Source organism: Corythoichthys intestinalis, chromosome 13, assembly GCF_030265065.1.
Source record: "Corythoichthys intestinalis isolate RoL2023-P3 chromosome 13, ASM3026506v1, whole genome shotgun sequence".
NCBI lineage: Eukaryota > Metazoa > Chordata > Actinopteri > Syngnathiformes > Syngnathidae > Corythoichthys > Corythoichthys intestinalis.
Window position 1 is genome coordinate 17,331,928 of NC_080407.1, and position 16,356 is coordinate 17,348,283.

The 16,356-nt window shown below is 39.6% G+C and overlaps 1 protein-coding gene across 7 annotated transcripts in view; it reads right to left on the reverse strand.

The window, feature by feature from the left end:
* ptpn12 (protein tyrosine phosphatase non-receptor type 12) overlaps positions 1–16,356 on the reverse strand; it is a 177,083-nt gene that overhangs the window by 27,476 nt on the left and 133,251 nt on the right. For all 7 annotated transcript variants that reach the window (XM_057853847.1, XM_057853850.1, XM_057853851.1 and 4 more), the window contains 4 exons: positions 15,317–15,383; positions 12,859–12,936; positions 12,355–12,453; positions 5,652–5,737 (listed from right to left, as the gene is read on the reverse strand). In XM_057853847.1, coding sequence (XP_057709830.1) covers positions 5,652–5,737; positions 12,355–12,453; positions 12,859–12,936; positions 15,317–15,383 — 330 coding nt within the window. The remainder of the gene's footprint in view (positions 1–5,651; positions 5,738–12,354; positions 12,454–12,858; positions 12,937–15,316; positions 15,384–16,356) is intronic.

Here is a 16,356-nt window from a genome sequence, read left to right on the forward strand (position 1 = left end):
GGCGGACGACCGAGCAGAACAACCGGGAGGATGTCCGGGATGCCAGGCGCTGGACGACCGAGCAGAATGACTGGGACCACCAGTGCAACGGACGATGCCGTTGAGTCCGTGCTGCTCGCTGAGCAGAGCCCGCAACGCCGTGCTTGGCCAAACCAATTTCCCCCCCAGGAACAAAACATGCCCCACACAAGTTCCCCAGGCGAACTCCGCTACGAGGCAGTGGTCACCACAAAAGAAAGACTCAATAAATCAATTTTGATGAGTCAGGCAGCGATGAAGGAAAAGTTTACCCGGCTGTCGCAACCACAACAGTTGCCACGTTTACATGGAGCCAAATATTCCAATTACAATCGGAATATTTGTTCAAACCGAATAAATGTGTTCCATATAAACACCTAATTCGGAATGAACAGGCCCAAACCGAATGGAATTTCATTCCGATTCACAGGGCTGGAATATTCCTTTTCCCAAACCGATTAGAAGTAAAATTATATCATGTAAACAGGGAAGCGGAATGGTGTCTGGTTGCGTTCTTTCTGCGCATGCTCCGTACTGACGTGGTAACGTCACTTGCAACATGGCTTCCAAGCACACGCACAGCGCGCCCACACAACTTTTTAAATGAACGGCGTATCATTCTGAAGTTTTGTTTCCACTCGAAAAGTTAAACCAGCAGCTGATCTGACGATCGATCTCCATGTTTTGCAACGTGACGCTTTGTTTTGATTAATCTGCGCATGTCAGACGGCAGTTGTCAAACGTCCTTTTGGAATAAAGGCAGTCACATGTAAACGCTGGATCGGAATAGATGAAGTGACATGTAAACAGCTGATGTGAAATTTCCATTCGGAATGATTTGAATCGGTATCAATAAAAGTCAGCATGTAAACGTGGCTAGTGTCATCTCTCAGTTCAATAGTTTAGTTATGTGTAAATAAATTGTGACTGCTATCAAAAGCTCTATCTGTCTTGTTGTTTGTTATTTTGTAGAAGGAAAACATTATCCAGATGTTTGGGATGTCACAAAAGCAAAAAATAGCTGTGTTTAAGTCATGTTTGAAATGTATGCTTTTACAAAATGCTCAATTTCTGTTTTTTCATCAGAAATTGGAAAATAACTCAAACGAAGGTATTTTCTAATGCTGATTTCTCAAGAATGGAAAAAGATATGAACTACCTTTTTTTTCCTGCTAAAAGAAGAGTCAAAACTTTATTTTGGTGGGTTCCATGTTTATATAGCAATAGAACAGAATTTTCTGTGGGCCTTGCAAAATCAGTCAAAATCCAGTAAAACGAAAATGGCTGGGAGTGAATGAGTTAAAATATGAAAACCTAAAAATGTTTTGGTGGTTTTAGTGAAAGCAGACAGTTTTTTCATCTGGGTTATTTTGACAAAGACCCGATCACATTTGATGGTGATTTTATGCAGAAATGTGAGAAATCCCAAAAGGTTCAGACAATTTTTCATACCACTGTATCACCTTTTCGATATACTGTCAAACCCCTACTCTGCAGTAGCGCAATTCCGTTTATTTCAATACTGATATTACGCTACACTGCCCCCTGGTGATGAATTTATAGCAAGTGTGACATTCCAACAAACCCCATTCTCCCCGAACCAAGGCAAATTCAGCAGCACAAAAAGGATTTAGTATATACTGTATGCAAATGAGTGTGTTAATAAAGGATTAAGCGCTGCCTTTAGGCGCTTTAAGACACTCCGCGGTAAAACATGCAAAGGATTTGACTCTTCGGGGTGTGTCTGAGTATGCACTGACTCACCATCAATGACCTTGACGTTCAAGCTTCAAAGGGAGTGTATGTGACTGGGCAGATTGAGGACTATGCTAGTAAAAATAGCTGCTAGGATGGTCTTAGGAGGCTTAAAACATGCACTCAAGGGTGAATATTTAGGAAGCGGAGGGATGAATTTGTGGGAAACTGCTATATATTACCATATATGTTGACAGTGTCCTATTTAAGTGGCATTTTTAACTACGCGTTTGTGTATTTTGGTTGGAGCTGCAATCCCAAGTACATACTTTGAAAAATGTTTGCTTCCCCATCATCCGTTTTGGTCAGATAAAGATGTTTGTTTTTATGAGAGATGCAACCAAGACGACCCACATTTAAATTTGCTTATAGTCTTTTCATACTAACGTCTTCATTCCCCTCCTGGCAGTAATAAAAGTATATCCGTCTATATGTACGTGCATTAATCATGGGAGCGGCTGTGATTCTTTTTGCGTACAGATCATAAAAGTGAATGAGAAACAAGAGATGAACAGAGAGCGCACAACCCCTGCTGGGCTCATATAGCAAAATTAAAACGGAGAAGGGGAGGGAAAAGCGGAGACGAGCGACTCCGGCTCAGCAGGCGGCACTCCAGTATGGGGAAGCGGCGGGCTACACATAGTTTAAATGCCTGCAGGGAAGGTAGAGAGCTCCTACTTTTGTCTCCGATTGGGGTGCGGAATATCCAAGAGTGGGAAGAGTTGCAGACTATTGCAAAGAGTTGCAAAAAATGATCTAAAAATACAGCTGGCCCTCAGGCGACAACAGGAAGATAAGTTGGGAGGCTGCGTGCATTATAAGGCCAGAAGTAGTGTTTCAATGATGCTCCAGGCTAATCAGAGACGAAAAGTATGATTCTGTGAAGTCAGTTGAATGTTTGGAGTTTGTTTTTTTTAACTATTATTATCCATCATACAGAGTTACAGCTTAAAAAAAAGAAACTACCGTAATTTTCGAACTATAAAGTGTCACCAAATACCATAACTAGCAATTAATGAAACAACTGGAACAGTAACTGAAGAAATCATTGGCACAGAACATGAATTTTGATTGTTATTTACATCTGTAGCGCTGCAATGCATACTAGGAGGCATGTTATACAATAACAGTGTTGACCGCAGGTGGCAGCAGAGGTTGACTGTCTCCCCTAAGGGAGCAGTGATGGCCAAATGAAGCTTCTTGAAGCAATGAAGCTTTGCAGCCAATAGGTTCAAAGCTTCATGGTGGTTCATTTGGTCTTACGACAGTCGTTTGATGCTGCTGTCAAATAAATTGTTACGAAATACCATAACTAGCAATTTATGAAACTACTGGAACAGTAACTGAAGAAATAATTAGCACAAAACATGAACTTTGATTGTTACTTACATCTGTAGCGCTGCAATGCATGCTAAGAGGCATGTTATACAATGGCAGTGTTGACAGCAGGTGGCAGCAGAGGTTGACTGTCTCCCCTAAGGGAGCAGTGATGGCCAAATGAAGCTTCTTGAAGCAATGAAGCTTTGCAGCCAATTGATTCAAAGCTTCATTGTGGTTCATTTGGTCTTATGACAGTCGTTTGATGCGGCTATCAAATAAATTGTTACTAAATACTATAACTAGCAATTTATGAAACAATTGGAACAGTAACTGAATAATGATTTGCTCAGAACATGATTTTGATTGTTATTGACATCTGTAGCGCTGCAATGCATGCTAGGAGGCATGTTGGACAATAGCATTGTTGACAGCAGGTGGCAACAGAGATTGTCTCCCCCAAGGCAGCTGTGATGGCGAAATTAAGCTTCTTGAAGCAATGAAGCTTTGCAGCCAATTGATTCAAAGCTTCATGGTGGTTCATTTGTTATTATGACAGTCGTTTGATGTGGCTATCAAATAAATTGTTACTTAATACCATAACTAGCAATTTATGAAACAACTGGAACAGTAACTGAAGAAATAATTTGCACAGAACATGATTTTGATTGTTATTGACATCTGTAGCGCTGCAATGCATGCTAGGAGGTATGTTAGACAATAACTGTTGACAGCAGGTCGCAGTAGAGATTGTCTCCCCCAAGGGAGCTGTGATGCCCAAATGAAGCTTCTTGAAGCAATGACGCTTTGCAACCAATTGGTTCAAAGCTTCGTGTTGGTTCATTTGGTCTTATGAAAGTCGTTTGATGCTGCTATCAAATAAATTGTTACTAAATACAATAACTAGCCATTAATGAAACAAATGGAACAGGAACTTAACTATTTAGCACCGAATATGAATTTTGATTGTTATTTACATCTGTAGCACTGCAATGCATGCGAGAAGGCATGTTGGACAATAACTGTTGACAGCAGGTGGCAGCAGAGGTTGACTGTCTCACCCAAAGGGAGCAGTGATGGACAGATGAAGCTTCTTGAAGCAATGAAACTTTGCATCCAATTGGTTCAAAGCTTCATTATGGTTCATTTGGTCTTATGACAGTCTAATGATGCCGCTGTCAAACTAAGTGTTACCGGTTAATATCTTTTGGTGTAAATATCCCATAATACATTGAGGACTGGTGCGGCTTATAGTCCAGTGCGGCTTGTCTATGAACAAATGCAATTTTTGTGTCAAATTTGGTGGGTGGCGGCTTATAGACAGTAGGGGTGTGCCATCTTAGGCACCCCACGATGCGATTCAATTAAGATTCAGGGTGCCACGATTCGATTATTGAACGGTGATCACGGTATGGACGATGATCATGATTATCCATGCATCATACATTACTAATTAATAAAGTAGCCAAACAAATCTATGCCCATTATTTATTTAAAATATCCTAATGATTCAACAGGAACGATAAAAACATGCCCATACAACAAAAAGCTGCACGTAAACCGTTTTCCTTTTTTTTTTTTTTTTGAACAAGAAAGTGCAAAAACATTAACCACTTTAAAGGCAGTACACATTTCTCGACATCCCTATACAACACACAGCTGACCTTGAGATGCTCTTTTTCACAAGAAGGTGCAAAAACATTAGCCGTTTCAAAGGCAGTGCTTATTTATTTATTTATTGGTGGAATGAATTCCACATTATCTGGAAACAAACAAAGTCCCTTTAGAAATAAGACTTCTTTTAACCAAAATACTTTGTTTTCACAGATTTCTGTACTATTTCGCATCTTTGTAGTGTTACCGCTGTACCTAATCATGGTTTTAAACGTTCTGCATCTGAAATAACTTTTGTACACCACCAAACAACGCACAAAATGACATGGAAATACATGTTAGCGAAATTGCTAATTAGCATAGCGCTCGGCACTAACTAGTAAAATCTCAAAAACAACAACAATAAAGCCTGAACAGTACAAAAGGGTTCGTGTCCTCACCTCTTATAGACGCACACGGGACTTAGCAACACACTAGGGACATCTTCCAGTTAACACGACTTGGACCTACTTCTGGACAACTGAAAGGCAAGAAGCAATTAACTATCTCTCTTCCCCTCTCGCTCTAAAAAATAACTTGCGCACAGAAGCGCGACCGCCGGGTCTCTGCCTGTCTCATACACAAATTTATTTTCAGGTCTTTTGAAAAGTAGTATATCTCTCGCTCAGTAACCAGCTGCAGCTATCACAACGTTGTGCGTGCGTCCGTTAAGGCTGTCCGGGCAGCAGACGTGTCTTGAATTTCGTTCCGCAACTAGCAGCTGTCATAGAGTTATTAATTGTCACGTGTTGAATCGCGATGCATCTAATAATCGAATTTTTGGCACACCCTTAATAGACAGGTGGGCCTTTTAGTGCGACACTCACGGTAGTTCTTTCTCTGGCCAACACGCACCCTCCCAACAAGTTTGTGTTGGTAGGCTAAGATGTCCATAGAAAAATTCTTACCTGCGAATACGAGGTGGTTTAGGAGGCGGGGTGTCCCATCGCTCATCATCTGATTGATGGCCTGCTTTGTCCGGACTGCTTTCGTCCTGCGGGTGCAAAAACAAACAGGATTCAAAGGCAATCATGACATAATTCATTTACTATCTGTCCTAAAGTAGAAGGATAAGGACACAATGGCTTCCAAGTGGGCTCTGGAGGTTTCTACTCCAGACTCAGTCCACTGTTTCTGCAGGTCCCCCAAGGTCTGGAATCGGCCCTTCTCCACAATCTTTCTCAGGGTGCAGCCAGACTTCCCACTGAGGTGCCTTGACACAGAACTCTGGGAATAGCCTATTCGCTCAGAAATTTCTTTCTGTGTCTTAGCCTCTTGCTTGAGGGTGTCAATGATGGCCTTCTGGACAGCTGTCAAGTCGGCAGTCTTGCGGTTTTGAGTAATGAACAAGGCTGGGAGTTTTTAAAAGCCTTAGGAATCTTTCGCAGGTGTTTTGCGTTAATTTGTTGATTCAGATGATTAGGTTAGTACCTTCTTTAGAGTACCTTTTCATGATAAGCTAATTTTTTGAGATAGGGATTTTTGGTTTTTCTTGACTTTTTTGCCAAAATCATCAAAATTAAAACAATAAAAGGCTTGAACTACTTCAGTTGTGTGTAATGAATCTAAAATATATGAAAGTCTAATGTTTATCAGTACATTATATAAAATAATGAACTCTCACAATATGCTAATTCTTTTGAGAAGGACCAGTAGTCCAGACTTCCAACCCCCTCTGCCCTCTTCGCGTGCCCGGCAATTGACCACTATCCTCGGGTTGGGCTCGGTGAGCTACGCGCTCCTCGGACATCGGCCGGTTTGTCCGGCGGTCATTCTCCAGCTGCTTCCCAGCCAAACGACCTCTTCTGCCCCCAGCAGGGAAACGACAAGCTGTAACTTGCTCGCTGCCGATCGGCGAAGACAAATGACAACCCTGCCGCCGTTGGATATGATCCGGGGTATTTTTGTGTGATTTTTCGCTTCGAAAGGTGAGAATAAGACTTGGAAATGCCGCTTGGTTCAGGTTAGCATGTCAGCTAGCTGTCACGCCTCTTGGTTTGTTTATGCTCTCCAAAGCGAGGTAATGAAAAAAGCCTGACTAACTCCGGTGGCATAAAATATCATTTGGGAGGTGCAAGAAGTCGACAATTTTGACCATTATGGAGTAATTTCGCCATGTTGTACTGAATAAATGCATTTTTAATTTTTCATATTACATTTAGCACTAGCCTGTTATTTGACCATGACCATACCATTTATTTCGCAGTTGGGGAAAATACCTAGATAAAAAGAATATCCTGTAAAAATATTAGACAGATTGAAACAATGACATTTTGCTACTCTCTTCGTCGCATTTTCCTCGTTCTGAATAATTCCCCCTCAACGGGCTGAATTCTAAATCAGATGAAATCATGACCCTGCCAACGTAATCCACCAGCTGGCGACGCGAGAGCGCTATAATGACAGATTGAAAGACTAATTTCTCGTAATCTGCGCTTTGCCAAATTGTTGTATATAGACAAATCGTCTGAAAAATATGATTCTAATTCACATAATAATGCGATTTAAGATTTCTTTTATGCTGTCACAGGCACTTTAGGGCACCAGTTTCAAATAAAGTGTTACCAAATACCATAACTAGTATTAATGAAAAAACTGGAACAGTAACTGAATATATAATTAGCACAGAACATGAATTTTGATTGTTATTTACATCTGTAGTGCTGCAATGCATGCTAGGAGGCATGTTGGACAACAACAGTATTGACAGCAGGTGGCAGAAGAGTGACTGTCTCCCCCAAGGGAGCAGTGATGGCCGAATGGAGCTTCTTGAAGCAATGAAGCTTTGCAGCCAATTGGTTCAAAGCTTCATGGTGGTTCATTTGGTTTTATGACAGTCGTATGATGCTGCTGTCAAATAAAGTGTTACCAGTTAATATCTTTGGGTGTAAATTCTCATAATACAGTGAGGACAGCTGCGGCTTATAGTCCGGTGCGGCTTATCTATGAACACATGCCGTTTTCGTGTCAAATTTAATGGGTGGTGGCTTATAGTGCGAAAATTACGGTAGTCATTCACACCCGGACATGAGTTTAAATTAGGAAACCAAACAATTGTTAAAGCAACTTGGTAAACCAACTTGGTAACTTTTTTAGTTCTGCTTGATTTGAGACGCCACTGGACAAAAGCGGTAGTGTTTTGGCTAAAGGAAGACTGTTTCTCATGGGGACCAGCACACACCCGCAGTGTCATAAAATCATCAGTCAATCCAAAATCAATCTCACAGTCGCCTTCAGATGGATTTCTGTCCAAGTACTGTAAATTGTCATATGCGCATTGTTACGCTGTGTTATATTTAGGGCTGCAGCTATCGAATATTTTAGTAATCGAGTAATTGACTGAAAATTCTATCGATTAATCGAGTAATCGGATAAAACATTTTTTTAGGTAAAGAGCAATTATAAGTATACTTGAGAAAAAAAAAAAGACATTTAATCCAAAATTGAACCATTTTCAGTCAATCAATGTCTTTATTTTCAATGTACATTGTTGAAAACAGCCAATAATTGCATCTAAGATGTGACTAGAAAAAAATAATCACTGCTTTCTAGGGTTGTTCCGATCATGTTTTTTTTGCTCCCGATCGTTTTAGTTTGAGTATCTGCCGATCCCGATATTTCCCGATCCGATTGCTTTTTTTTGCTCCCGATTCAATACCAATCATTCCCGATAATTTTTCCCGATCATATACATTTTGGTAATGCATTAAGAAAAAAAATGAATAAAACTCGGACGAATATATACATTCAACATACAGTACATTCAACATACAGTACTGTATTTGTTTATTCTGACAATAAATCCTCAAGATGGCATTTACATTATTAACATTCTTTCTGTGAGAGGGATCCACGGATAGAAAGACTTGTGACTTTGTATCTTATGACTAAATATTGCCATCTAGTGTATTTGTTGAGCTTTCAGTACATGATACTGTAGGCCAGTGCTTCTCAATTATTTTCTGCTACGCCCCCCCAAGCAAGACGTAAATGTTTCGCGCCCCCCCAAACTCTCTGCCGCCACTGTAAATAGTATTATTTGTCTATAAAATTACTATTATAAATACGCATCTGCCTAATATTGTGTCCTTTTTTTCTAATAAAGAAAAAAAGTAACATAGATCAACTTATAATAAAGTATAACTTTATTAAAATTGTTTTGTTTGTAACAGAGAAGACTTGACGTGCATCAATTTGCCTGAATTAAAAAAAAAAAAAAAAGTCACATTCAAACTGTAAAAATACACTCAAGGTACATTTTTGACCATTTGATACAGAAAAATAAAATGTAATAAAATCAGTAAATAATAAAAAATTCAAAATGATTCGAAACATTCACTCATGAGGACAATATGCCAAAAAATTTGACCGAAAAAACAAAAATGAATAAAGGAAAAAAAGAGTGTCCTTGGACAGAAGGACAGTTTTTATTTTTGCTGCTCACACTCAGTATTACCTCCTTTGCAATGGTGTGGAGTCATATTGCAATGAGCATGCTAACAATGCTCACTGGTTTACTGATATAACACTGACAAAGCAGGACGATTGTTGGCAATATTCGGCACGTTTTCGCTGAAAAACAAGCAAGCGGCTTATCAATGAGATTGGGGTCGAATGTCTTTAAGTGGCGTCTTAATTGATTTGGCTTCTGGCAGTCCGCTATAATTATTTTTAGACACATTAAACAGTCTTTCCTCATCACCCACAGTATTAAAAGTCAAAGCTAAAAGGCAAACGGCACGAATAAAGCGCATTCTCGGCGGCCGAGGTAGAACCGTAGGTGAGGGCGGTCGTCGTTACGATCCCAAGCCGAAAATGGCACTTATCGGGCGGCGGCGTGAGAACCGGACAAGACAGTGGGTCGCTGCGTGAGTGAGTCCGGTCGGAAAACGGCTTTCGAAAACGGCGGCGGCGCACTGCTCTTCATATTTGTTTTCTGTGTGATGAGTGCTCTTCCTTAGTTCAAAAATACTGCACGCACTCTGAAAATGAGAGCGCCACTGCCACCCACTGAGTGGATGCGCAAGTACACTTTATTCCAGTACGGCAGAAAAAAAAAAAAAAAGCATGTTCCCCGAGGTCACACGCGCCCCCCCTGGCATCGCTCTGCGCCCCCCCAGGGGGGCGCGCCCCACTATTTGAGAAGTACTGCTGTAGGCATGCCCAAATGCATGATGGGAAGTGGAACCATGACTGTGCGTAGTGCGACCAATGGATATATCTTCTCTGCGTTGGGAAATAACATAAGGTGTTAAGAAAAAGATCAATTGCTACCTTGCTTCCCCACATTGCTTCCCATTATATTTCTAATCGTAGGGAGAGGGATTGTAAGGCTCTAGCCAATTAAAAAAAGGCTCCAAAGGCTGCCAAAATTCACTCTACTCATTTTACGCTGCCTTTTATCTATCTATATAGGTAAAACGGCGCCATTACAGATTGAGTGCGACAATGCGTGAGTGATTCGTGCAGCGCATGCATTAATTGCGTTAAATTTATTAACATGATACATTTTGAAAAAAATTAATTACCGCCATTATCGGGATAAATTTGATAACCCTACCTTAAGCCTAAACAAATGACTCTGGATGAATGTAACATATTATGTCTGTAATGTTAAATACAATTAGAAAATGATTTAATTAAAAAATATATATATATCAAAAAAAGGCATGGCCGATATTTTTTTGCCGATTCCGATACTTTGAAAATGACGTGATCGGACCCAATCGATCGGGAGATCTCTACTGCTTTCACTCAAAAAACTTCTAGATCTTTAAAAAAAAACAAAAAAACATATTTCTTACCTAAAAATGTAATTACGCTTGATAACACACATCACTTGAAAGCTACGTGTTTTTCCCACGTGTTTCAATTTAATTTCCATTTGTGTCAAGCTATTTTTAAGTTCTAGTTAAGTTTTAAGTTAGTCTAAACTGTAAGTACTCATAGGATTTTGAGTTTTTGCAGTGTTCAAAATAAATTTATGATTCCTGGTTGCTACTTGGTGTTTTATTCAGCAATGACTACTGAGCTAAAACTGACAGTTAGCTTCATTATGTTTTAATTTTACACCCTCATCACTCTACAGCGCTGTGTTTTTACAGATTAAATAAAACCTGTATGTAAGACACGTTAGCCACGCATCGACATTGGTCATAATCAATAGAAACCTAGCCCTCCGAAGGGCTAACGTTACGTGAGCGAGTGACAGTAACGTTATATTTATTAGCGATGAGAAGTCTACTGCTTAAAGATGGCGGCTGTTTACTAATGCTGCCCAGACGCGGCCGAGTCTATCATTTTGCATCTAGTCCTAAATGCATGCGATATCTATGAGACGCATCGGACACTACCTGCTACCACACTAGCATCCTGCGGGCGTAGTTTTTAGCAATGTCGGCGTATTTTGTAGCGGTTGTCGGCTGCAGTAAGTTTTTTTATTTATTTATGGCTTCTTTCTCTACGCACGTGACGTCTGCGTGTTGTATATTAAGTACTCCGGGCAAAACGTGATGCTTAGAGCTGGCAAAATTAAACGATTCCTCGAGGTGAATAAAATTACTCGGATCAGTTTAAACTCGAGTTACTCGAGTATTCGTTTAAGCTCTAGTTATATTACCATCACGTTATCACATGCTGCTAGTCACTTATTCACTTTTTTCTCAGTCTGTGTACACTGTAACCTGTGCGTATACATTAGCCTTTTTGTCCTTTTGTTTTATGTCATGGAAGCATTATAAGGCGCAGTAGTAGTAGTAGTGGTTGGCGTTGTGTTGCATTATGCATCCACAAGATGAAGCTGAGCTAAATGGAATGCCATGCCATTATTAACCAATATTGATATAAGGCACATCAGATTATAACAACTTTTGAGAAAATTGAAGGCTTTCAGGTGCGCCTTATAGTGCGGAAAATACGGTAATTGTGAAGGCTCATTATGTATTTGTAGCCAACTTAAGTCATTTTGATAGTAAGCTAAAATAGCATAGATACATACATACAGCATGTGTTGCCTTCTTTATAAGGCTTTCAATTTTTTGTGGCTCCAGACATATTTTTTGTTTTTATGCTCCAATATGGCTTTTTCAACACTTTGGGTTGCCGACCCCTGGATGAGACATACTGTATATGGCGTCCAATGATGTAACTGATTTACGCACCATGTGTTTGTGTCGTGTGGTGATTTATCACACTCCAGCTAGCGGCTGTTCCGCATCATTGATTAACGAAATAATGGTCCGTCAGTACCGTCTGGTGTTACGTGAACGTTTGGTGGACTTTACAAACGTGGGATGATGAAATGTTGAAGTTTCTAAACATGTTTTGCTTGCAAACTTTTCGCCTCGGTTGCACTTCTGGGACGTGAGAAGGAAGAGGAACAACCGGGGACACTGAGCTTGTTAGCAGTGAGCAAGAGTAAATAACAACAGAGCCCAGAGTTCCTTTAAATTGAAGTCCTCGGAGGCTCCACTTTCACGCTCTTTTAGGTCACAACTCTCGGAGAGTTTTCTGGAGGACAACTCTGACATTCTGATCCCATGTGACTAATTATTTGTGTTTTGCTCCCTTTTAAAGTGTTACTCAGCAACATTCAATGCCTGCGCTTCGTACCGTGACATCGTGGATCTGCACGTTTGTGGGGCTCTCCAGTAGCTGCAGTTGCTTCTGGAAGAGCTGCGCTATCGCTCTGTGGACTAACTCGTACTGCTCCTGGGAAAGGGGGGGAGAAAAAGAATGAGACAGATGACGAGGAAGAGAGGAGGAAGAGAGGAATGAAGCCCAGAAGAGGGAGAACATTGTGTCATAAAAAAGCCAAATGGACATTGTTAATGAGAAGAGAGGCAACAAATCAATACCGAAACGTAAACATTTTGGCACTCAAAAAAACATTCATTTACAAGGCATTCTGACAAGCTCTGGCAGAAGAACGCTAAACTCATTACCTCCCCCTGTGAGAGAGGAAGTGCATGCAGTTTTTTTCCCCTGGAAATTTCATTACATGCTTCCTGGAAAAGGCTTTAGCTTTTGTTAAACATAATATTTTGATGAACACGCAGAGCATTTCGAGCAAAACTCGTCTGAATATTAGATTTAGTCACAAATCGAATCACAAACCTTAGTCTGAACAGCCGAGTGTCGCTGCGTTCTCATTTCTTGGATCAACTGGAAAACGTTGAAATCTTCTGGGATTTTCTTCAATGGGGTAAAAAAAGGGCAGCATTTGTTACTCGATGCATCAAATAGAGAGAGACAGTGAGAACTAAAAGTGGTATTTGCCATGTGGTAAAATGGATTTTGCTAGTTGGCATTTTTTTTTTGCCATTTGGCATTTTTTTTGCCATGTGGCAAAATGGACTTTGCAATGTGGCATTTTTTGCAATGTGGCAAAATGGATTTTGCAATGTGGCATTTTTTTTGCTATGTGGCAAAATTGATTTTGCAATGTGGCATTTTCATGCCATGTGGCGTTTTATTATGGCAAAATCAATTTTCCCACATGGCAAAATCAATTTTACCACATGGCAAAAGAAACTCCACATGGCGAAATCAATTTTGCCACATGGTAAAAAAATGCCACATGGAGAAATCAATTCTGCCACATGGCAATAAAAAAATGGCACATGCCAAAAAAATGGCACATGGCAAAATCAATTTTGCAACATGGTAACAAATGCCATATGGCGAAATCAATTTTTCCACATGGCAAAAAAAATGCCACATGGCAAAATCAATTCTGCCACAAAGCAAAAAAAAAAAAAAAAATTCCACATGGCGAAATCAATTTTGCCACATGGCGAAATCAATTTTGCCACATGGCAAAAAAATGCCACATGGCGAAATCATTTTTTTCATATGGCGAAAAAATGCTACAAGGTGAAATCAATTTTGCCACATGGCAAAAAATGCCAAATGGAAAAATTAATTTTGCCACACGGCAAAAAAATGCCACAAGGGAAAATCAATTTTGTCACATGGCAAAAAATGCTATATGGCAAAATCAATTTTGCCAAATGGCAAAAAAATGCTACATGGCAAAATTCATTTTGCCACATGGAAAAAAAATGCCACATGGCAAAAAAATGCACATGGCAATATCAATTCTGCCACATGGCAAAAAAAAATGCCACATGGTAAAATCAATTTTGCCACATGGCAAAATCAATTTTGCCACATGGCAAAAAACACTTTTCGTTCTCGGCGCTTCTGCAAATAGGACTGGAAAATACAGTATTCTTCGGACTGTGTCAAAATCAAGGCCTGAAGGCCAGATCACATTTTGTGTGGCCCTTGAAATTAAATCATGTGCATTGGCTTCATGTTTTTTGGCTAAAATAAAATTCCATCACTATTTCTGCAGTGTTCAAGAAAAGATCGATTGACTGTCAATTTGTTTGATCGTTCATGAGTTGTCGATTATCATGGCAATCTTCGTTAGAACGGCTTCCAAAAGAAACCATAAATACCAGGTGGTGTAGGGTTTCCTGCTGAAAGAATAGAGTAGTGCTGCAACGATTAATCGATTAACTCGAGTACTCGATTAGAAAAAAAGATTCGAATTAAATTTTGCTGCTTCGAGTATTCATTTAATTCAAGTGGTGCTGTAATGGTTTGTTTTGAAAGTGTTTGCATTTAGTTTTATTGATTTGGGTGGATACACTGCCCTCTAGTCTGCCTCATTTCACTTGGCAGAATCCAGTATCTCCCTGTTAAGACCAACATAAGCCAAGTTTTTGTTTGAACTGTTTTTTCATAATTTAGTTTATAGGTATATATAGCCATTTTTTGTGGGAATATGTGTCTGAACCATTTAAGAGCATTGTAAAAAAAAATGAATAATAACGTTAGCATTTTATCGCATTTAAGCTTGCTGACTTTTGCTATTTAAGTTAGCCAATTGCTCTTTTGTTGTACATAGGTCCTCATTTTTAAAATTTTTATACAGTTTGAGAATCAGCTCAGGTATTTTAATTTTTTTATGTTCCTTATCTGATTACTCCATTATTCGAACTAGTTCATCGATTAATCGACTACTAAAATAATCGATAGCTGCAGCCCTAAAAGAGAGTCATATCTTTTTTTGGGTGGGTTCCATGTTTATATAGCAATAGAACAGAATTTTCTGTCCAGTCAAACGTGAAGGGCCTTGCTCCGGTGAAAATGGCTGGGAGTGAATGAGTTAAGCAATACCCGTTTAAGTCCCGGGATTTAAACGGAGTTCAGTGTATGTCTGAAAGGGGCTAAGGAGACAGCCAATCTGTTTCAACTGGAACGAAACATCAAACTGATTCGACGTCTATGGTCGTCAGTGGCAGCCAGTGCCAGTCAATTAGTACATTTTGTAGATTTTGGTAGCAGCATATTATTTAATACAATATTAAGTATATAGGAAATTGCCGCCACCACCCAACTTCATGCCATATTGCATTTCACTTTTGATATGTCATTTTCAAGAATAATCTTCAAAGTATCACGATATATCACCTCTTCAATATATTATCACATCCCTAATGTGGTGCAACTTACAGTCCGCAGAATACAGTAAATAGATTTGTAGTGTCGTGCATTGGCCTACCCCAGCTTTGAGAAGATTCCATGTGTAATCAATGGCACAGATGGCTCCTGTCCTCCCACAGCCAGCACTGCACAGTAAAATTTATATCCACTGTAAGCGCACTCTTGTCATTATATCACATACAGATACAAAAATGTCAGACAAAATGGAGACTGGGTCTCTGCAGAAGCTAAAATGATATGACATCACATTTGGAGTGCCCCCAAAATATCATAAAACTCAATCTCACGGTGTCACACAGCTGTCAAACACACACATGCACTCACACACTTGAAGCCTCGTTGCTCAACCAGGAAGCATCCTCGGGCTTCTCATTACGGCTTATTGCACACACATGGAGACTGTGTATGTCATCAGGATCACAGTGTGCGCTTATTCTTTCACCACGAGAGCATCTTTATTGGAACGAATAGTGCGGGAATAAGCAAAATGTGATGGTTTACCAACATCGTAATCAGTGTTAGCTCAAGAAGTGGGAAGCTCTAGGTACCTCACAATTGAGATCGATTGTCCCACAATATTGCGATCCAATTGGCTTGGATATGATGAAGTTCCGAATATGTTAAAGTACATAACTTTTTCTGGTACTTTCTCGTCCACGTTTTCCAGGAGTGTTGCGGAGTATAAAACGTATTTATTTTTCTATCTTTTGGCAATGCCATTGTATTTCAGGATTATTTTCAGTGCTGCAATGATTAATCGATTAACTCGAGTAATTAGATTAGAAAAAAAAAAGATTCTTGAATTAAATTTTGCTTATTCGAGTATTCATATAATTAAAGTGGAGTTGTAATGGTTTTAGTTTGATTGATTGGGTGGCTACACTGCCCTCTAGTGGCAACAGTCAAATGATATAACTCATTTCACATGGCTGAATCCAGCTGCTCCCTGTTAAGATTAACATAAGCTAAGTTTTTGTTTGAGCTAATGTTTTTCTAATGCGTTCGTAATTTAGTTTTTAAAGTATGTTTAGCCGTTTTTTTTTGTGGGAATATGTGTTTGAACCATTTGTTAAGAGCATTGTGGAAAAATAAAATGCA